General features: G+C 62.0%; 1 protein-coding gene across 1 annotated transcript in view; it reads right to left on the bottom strand.

The window, feature by feature from the left end:
- Positions 1-3,711: 3,711 nt before the first annotated feature.
- The window catches only part of ATP8B3 (ATPase phospholipid transporting 8B3), a 14,843-nt gene continuing 11,168 nt past the window's right edge, over positions 3,712-7,386 (bottom strand). Inside the window, exons 20-24 of the mRNA XM_029916369.1 lie at positions 6,651-6,853; positions 6,270-6,509; positions 5,966-6,104; positions 5,582-5,709; positions 3,712-4,505 (exon numbers count right to left, since the gene is read on the bottom strand). Of these exons, the coding sequence (XP_029772229.1) occupies positions 4,020-4,505; positions 5,582-5,709; positions 5,966-6,104; positions 6,270-6,509; positions 6,651-6,853 (1,196 nt within the window). The 3' untranslated portion in view covers positions 3,712-4,019. The remainder of the gene's footprint in view (positions 4,506-5,581; positions 5,710-5,965; positions 6,105-6,269; positions 6,510-6,650; positions 6,854-7,386) is intronic.

Consider the following 7,386-nt stretch of genomic DNA (forward strand, 5'->3'; position numbering starts at 1 on the left):
CCCCGCCCCAGCCCGGAGGGGACGGCGAGCTCAAACATGCGGGTACATTCCAGACGCCTTCCTCCCCGGCGCCCCCCCCTCCCCAGTTCACTTTACCTTTCGGCACCTTGATGACACACAGGGAGAGACAGACCCCGGGAAACAGGAAAACACCAAGAAAAAAACCACCCAGATTCCACAGAGGACAGACGGGCACGGCGCGCGGGAGTTCACCCAGAATCCCCGACGGCGCGGCCACCCGCGTGGAACCTTCTGGAACTCAGCACCACCTCCCAGCGCTCAGAGGTGCAGCACTGGGCCTGCAGGGGGAGGCTGGGGGCGAGCCTGAGCTCCCGACTCCTCTCAAGGAGATCTGGAACTTGCTAAAGAAGGTGGGGTCTGCTTGCTCCTTTTTTTGCCAAAAAAAAAAAAAAAAATTGACAAGGGGGAACCAAGGGTCAGAAATGAAGATGAGCACCTGCCCCCACACCCCCCAGCTCGTCTCTCTTCCCTTCCTGGTGACCTCCAAGGTGACCTCCAAGGCTGGCCGGCAGCTGGATCCCAAGAACCCCCCCCCCCACGGTTCAACATCTGGAGGCTAGAAGGAACCTCACCCCCCAAAACCCGGCGCATCCACTGCCTCCCAGGGAGGTAGTCACCCCTCCCCCCTTGAGAATGCAAAAGACATTTCTAGTGAAATGCCCCCCCCCCAGGTAAAGGCTACCTCACTCAAACGTTCTTGTCTGTGATTGGATAAATCACGCCTGATACCAAAGATTTCCCCCAAGGACCTGTGCTGGACGCTGGATTCCCCGCCGGGAGCAGGTGCGCCCTCCAGCTGCGCCCTCCAGGTGCGCCTCGCTCCCTAGCAACGAGAGAGAGAGAGACAGAGAGACAGGGAGAGAGAGAGAGAGAGAGAGAGAGAGAGAGAGAGGGAGAGGGAGAGGGAGAGGGAGAGAGAGAAGGGAGGGAGATGGAGATAAAGGGAGAGAGAGAGGGAGAGGAGGAGGGAGAGGATACTGAGGTCGATGAGTGCCTTTTTCTGGAACCAAAGAGGTGGTGGGAAATGTTCTCTTGTCCTTATCGACTCGCTATTCTCCCGGCTTTTTAAGCAACTGATCTGAGTGATGCTTCTAGAATCTTTGGGTGTTGGGGCAGAATCCTAAGAGTCCCTGTCCCCGCTCAGCAACCCCCAAACACACACGCACGCGCACACAGCTGTGTGCTCTCTGTGGCAGCACCGGAGTGGGGGGGGGGCGACCCCTTCCTTCCACCCCCACTGCCACCTGGGCCCCGCCGGACAGACCACCTGCTTGGAGGGGACAGGGCTCCCTCACACCCTGCGCTGGGACGTCACTTGCTCTTCCCAGCATCTGAGGCCTCAGGATCAGAGGCCGGAGGTCTGCTTTGTCCCCTGTTGTAAAGTTAGGAACCGGCTTGGGACTATTCTGATTGTGGAACTTTGTGACTCTGGTGGCCTGTGGTCAGATCGGGTCAAGCCCCACCAGCCCGGGGTCACACACACACTCACACACACCAGCTCTGGTTGTAGCCCCCCCCAGCAGGCCCTCCCCCCCCAGCAGGCCCCCCCTCCCCCCACACCCAGCTGTTGTCACCAAGACCATTCTCCACGCAGGGAATGACGCATCCAGCACAGCTCCTTCGAGCCTTTGACAATTTTCTCTGAAATACCTCAAAATATTTAATGTATAGTTTATGTGATTAAAAAAAATCCTTAGCTAGTTTTTGGAATACGTGACTTGAAGCTTTATACCGTTAAATTATAATTTTGCAGACGATGGTATGTCGTTTCTTTGAAGAGTTCCGTGGGAGACATATTGAATGTCAGGGCAGTGAGAGCCGGCGGTCAGAGGCCAAGGGCAAGGCAGCGTGGGCGGGCGGCGGAGAGCGGGGACCGGCGTTTACAGATTTCTTATTCAAACGAGTCCTTTAGGGAAAGCAGGAAGAGAGAGAGAGAGTGTACCTTTCTGTTCTCTGGCGTGTTCTGTTTCTCGTTTTCTGGAGTCATGTCTTATAAGAGTATTTATTATTCTGTGTTCTGTGTTCAAATGTAATTTAAGAAAAAAAGGAAGAAAAATGAAAAAAAAAGAATGGAATTTGATTTGATGCATGACTACTGTGCTGGGGGGTGGGGCGGGTGGGGCGGGCGCTCAGAGCCCCAGGAATCCGTGTCGCATGGTTGTGTTTCGTGCCCGAGCTCGGTGCGGGGCTCCTTCGCGCTGCTCTGTGTTAGTTTTCCCCTTTCTAAGGATCTGTGTCCAGCCGCGGGAGGGGGGCCGGGGCCTCGGGCGGCCAGGAAGGTGGAGGAGGCCGCGGACCCCCAGACAGTCCCCACCTCCCGGTGCCCACGCGCCGCCCGCCTGCGCCAGCCGGGTGGGGGTCCTGGGCCTCGCGCTCCTGGGTCGTGGGCGCAGGTGTCGCCACCACCGCGGACCCCCTACCCCAACCTGGCTGGTTTCACGCTAGCATGAATTCCCAAGTGTCTTGTTCAGAGGAGAGAGACAATCAGCCAATTCGAGTCTTGTCGCCCAGAGTGGGGGGGGCGGGGTGTACCCCAACTTCCGACCTCTGAAGGGCCCTCCCAAGACACCCGCTGTCCCCAGGCAGGCCCCCAGCCGGGCTCCTCCCACACCCTCAACCTCCTCTGCCCTTCCGTCTGGCCTGGGATGTGGGGGGCGGGGGTGCACATCTGTGGAACCCTCCCTCTCAGCCCACGTCAGCACCCTAGACAGCAGAGGCCCCCCAAAAATTGTGAGAGCGGGCTCTGGGGCAGCACCCCTGCCTGTGACTCCGCTTCTGCAGCCCGCACCAGGGGGGAGCCCACCTTCCAGGACGGCCAGGGAAGGGGGCTTGTGGGGGCCGAGGGGAAGTTCACCCCAAAGGACAGAAGGCCGCAGATTATATTATTTAAGGGCGGGGGCGGGGCACAGCCCAGGCTGGAATGTGGGCCAAGTCCCTTTCTCCAACTGCAGAGTAAACCACGCCCACCCCTGGGTCCCGGGGCCTCAGTGGCCCTGGCAGACCGCCCCCCCGCCCAGAGGTCTGGTCTTCGGGGGCCTTCTCTTCAGCGGGGGTGAGGGAGGGCCAAGAGGCCACGTGGCCCTGAGTGTTTAATCAAGACTGGACACTGGGACTGCTTTGGGGGGGCCCACCTGGGTCATCCAAAGTCTTCCCCCAGCCCGGATGCTAGAGGGAACGGAGGCCCTCCCCCTCCCACCCTCAGGGGACAGGCTTAAAAGTTAAAAAAAAAAAAAAATCATCGTCATTGTTAACCACTGCTGTGCTGGATTTGTTTTGTTTTTCTCCAATAAATTATTTTGTACTCACTCACCAGGACGTGTGTGTCCGCGGCAGGGGCGGGGGGGAGGGGGGAGTCTGTCTCCGGGCCGGTCCCCCCACCCAGCCGCCCTCTTCCCGTGGGGGCCCGCGCCCGAAGCGGGGGGGAGGACCCCCGCTTGGGGAAGGTCAGCCCAGCCCCCGCCGGGGCCGAGGCCGGGCGCTCGCGGGTCAGCCCCGCGCCCCTGCCCCCAGAGGGCAGGAAGGTCCCCGGACGGCGTCCGCGGGGGACAAACGGCCGGGGCGGGGCTCCTCCTGCAAATCCCGCCTCGGCCACTAGAGGCCGGTGTTCGGGATTTTAGGAGGTGGAAAGCGGGTCCGGGGCCATGGGGACCTGAGGGGGCAGGAAAAGAAAGAGCCTAGCGCAGCCCTGGGGAAGGTGGACCCTGGTTTATTAGCAACAACAACAACAAAAGGGTTGTGGAGCCTAGTCTTCCGGGGAAGGCGCGCGGGCTGGCAGACGGGCTGGACGCGAGGCCGGTCACCGCTCCTGGCGGAGAGGGCTGTCCTGCCGCCTCGGGCGCCACCCCGCGGGGGACCCCTTCCCCCCTCCTCCTCGGGGTGCCGGCTCGTGGAGGGCCCTGTGGCCCTGGGGACTGGGGGCTGCGCCGCGGTGGGGGGGCTCACTAGCACGCGGCGCCGCCCCCCCCCCCGCCCCCCGGGACTGGAACAACGTCTGCCCGCTAGACGGCGCGTCCTTCCAGGACGGCAGCGGGGTCTCCCCCAGGGACGTCTTCTCCTCCAGGGGCGCGGGCGCTCTCCCAGGACGGCCCGGATGGGCCGCTCCAGGCGGAAGCCGAGGATGTGAGGACCGCGGGCGGCGCCCCGACGGCCAGGGAGGACCTCCCCGGGGGGGCGGGCTGCTCCTCCCCCGAGACCACCTTGCCCCGGGGCTGGGGCCCCTTCTCCCCCAGGAACGGCATCTTCCTGGGGTGCCGGGGGGACTCCTTGGTGCCTGGGGACAGTCCTTGGTCGGATGGGATGATCTGGTCCACCAGCCTGTCGCTGTCGGCCCCCCGCGCCCTGCGCAGACTCGTGCCCTGAGTGATGAGTTCCGCGTAGCCCTCGCGGTGGGAGAAGGCGTAGCTGGAGCGCCGCTGGCGCGACCCCCGGAGCAGGTGGGGCGCAGTCTCCACGGTGACCATCTCGCTGGGGGGCTCCTCCACCTCCTGCACCTCAGAGAGGAAAGCAGAGGTCACCGGGCTCCCACACCGCCCACTGCCCTCAGGCCGCTGCTCCCAGTGCGGGCAGTCAGAGCCCTTCCTTGGCCATCACCGGTTGACCAGGCCCTTCCCTCCCTGAGCAGAACCGGTTAGGGAGCCCTCCGAAGCTGACTTTGGACCAACCCGACCAACCCGTCAGATTCCTTCCCTGGCCCCCGAACTCTGGACCAGCCACCAGGTGCCTGAGTGCCCTCTGGTGGCACAGCATGGAGAGGTGAGCCGGGGACAGCCAGGTGTCCCGCCTGTGTGGTAGAAGATGGCAGGTTTATGGCCATGTTCGGTCACTGTCCCAGTCAGAACGGGCCGCCCTCTAGGCTCCGCTTCTGGGAGCCCTCCGTTCCCACGCACGCTTTCTTTTCACGGTAGTAGAACCCACATAACACAAGATGCACCAGGGTAACCATTTCCAAGCACACGGCTCAGCGGCATCAAGCATGCTCACACTGTCCCCCCACCGCCCATCTCCAGAACCTTCCATCTCCCCAGACCGACTCTGTCCCCATGAAACGCCGCCTCTCCACCCTCCGCCCCACTGCTGGCTCCCACCGTGTACTCTCAGATCTCTACGGGCCCCCTGTGAGTGGGGTCACACAGGACGTGTCCTTCTGTGTCTGGCTTCTGTCACTGCGCACAGCGTCCTCCACACAGTGGCGGGACGTCCTAACATAAACCCTGGGTTTAGCTTCATCCCCAGATGGACCCCAGGTTGTTCCCACAGCCTTCTCTTCCTTAAACCGTTTCCGGTTGCTCCGTCATCTCCACCCCAAGCCCCAGCTATCTGGGCGGAAGTCCAGTGATGCCGGAGCTCGAGCTGGGAGCTCCTGGCCAGCTTCCCCCTTGGAAGGGTGGTTCCCCCCAGGGAGCCCGGGGCCTCTTATTTGGTCCCCCTGAGGCCACTGGCTGTGCACCTGCATCTCTGTGCCCGCCACCCCCAGCCCTGCGTGTCCGGGGGTTTCTGCTCCCGGCACGGGCTCTGGACGGTGGGGTCCCAGGAATGTGTGACGGGGACCCCAGCCCCGCACCTTGGGGCCTGGCTTCTTGAGGGCTTGGTAAAGGACACGCAGGGCCAGCGGAGGCAGGGTGGTTAATGACACGTTCAGCAGGAGCACCAGCAGGATGGAGGGGTGGGACAGCACGTTGCGGTCAGCATCTGGCAACAATGCAGGGTCACAGCCCCGACCGGGCAGAAGCCTCCCTGGGGCCTCCTTGGTGGCCCCTCCTCCTGCCACCTTGCCTCCCTCCCCTCCCTCCACCCCCGGGGCCCCTTTGTGCACATTCCCTCCCCTGCACGGGACCCCCACACACACCGCTGAGAAGACAGAGGCGCACAAAGGAGGGAAGCGGGCCTCTGACAGGGACGCACTCATCTCCAGCGCCCACCACCCCGTTCCCTGCTGGGGGCTCACACAGAAATGGGAAGGTCTCAGGAGAGATTTGGAAGAGCCCAACACTCTGGCAGGTCCAAGTTATGACCACGTAGGAGCAGCAGCTGAGCAAGATGGCCAGCACAGACAGGACCGTCCAGTACCTGATGATGAGTATGACCTGGACAGGGACAGAAGAGCAAGCCAGGGTGGCGCCAGGAGGCGGGGCTCCATGGAGGTGGGCGGGGCTGGGTCCCCAGCGCCCACCAATGGCGCCTGCTAAGGCCCTTGGCGTGGTCCCCTGAGCCGTGAGATCTCAGCGGCTCACGTCCAAGGCCCCGCCTACCTCCATGGTGATGGACAGCAGGCCCGACAGGGCCACGACCACAGAGAAAGACTGATAGTCACTGAAGCTGACGGGCCCAGCCGAGTCGCGGCTGACCCACAGGGTCACGAAGAAGTTGACCAGGGAGGTGGCCACGCCATGGGCAAAGGCCTGGAGAAGGACCCGGTAGTTAAAGAGCTCGTCCCTCTGGCCTGCGACGTACAGCTGGGGCAGCTCCAGACTCCGCTCGGCACTCACGTCCTGGGGGCGGGGCACGGGGGGAGGAGCCGGCTCTTGTGACCGGGTGGGGAGCGGGAGGGGGGGCGGTCCCGGGGGGGGGGGGAATGTAGGGCGGAGGCAGGAGCGTCCTCAGGAAAGGAGGGGAGCCCCCGCCTTGCTCACCTGCTCGAAGAGGCCGATGTACAGGACGGGGAGTGTGCTGTAGAGCAGGTTGAAGAGCGCCAGGAACCAGCCTTCAAGCAGCGGCTGGCGGGGAGAGGGGGCGTGGTCAGCCTTCAGACTCCAAAGGGCCAGAAACAGAACCTGTCTTACCTGAGGAGACCCACCCAGACTAGCTGGACCCCCCAGGGAGGATTCCAGATGAGCTGGAAAGTCAAGTTATGGTGGAGGTTGGTGCTAAGACCAGGATGGGCTTACATAGGTTTGAGAAAAGCAGGGAGGGAAAAGGCAGAGAGGAAAAGCATGGTCTGATTCTTTCGAGACTTCACCTTTGAGTCCTTGTCTTAGTAGGATGGCCTCAGTGCAGAACTACGGGAGGAAAAATGTCTAGAGAATGTATTTTCTGGTCATTTTTGGTCTGGGGGATCGTTGCATGGAAGACCCCTCATGGGCAAGGAGCCCTCCTAATGACAAATCCAATCCGGTGGGCAGAAGAAGGCTTCAGCTCCCAAAACCACTTTATCTGCATGCTGGTACTGAACGAGTAGTAGCAACCAAGCATTTTACAAGAATCAAGTCTTTCACTGCCGGAGAAAAGAATCTCAGAAGCGAGGCTAAGCTGAGCCTGGTTCTGTGGGACTGGACTCAGACGCATTGCTGTGAGCGCGGGGTTTAATACGCACAAAGACAGACGGATAGATACAGACAGACGTAGATAGAGACGTCAGCTCTTGTCAAC

Source organism: Suricata suricatta, chromosome 12 (genome assembly GCF_006229205.1).
Source record: "Suricata suricatta isolate VVHF042 chromosome 12, meerkat_22Aug2017_6uvM2_HiC, whole genome shotgun sequence".
Lineage (NCBI taxonomy): Eukaryota > Metazoa > Chordata > Mammalia > Carnivora > Herpestidae > Suricata > Suricata suricatta.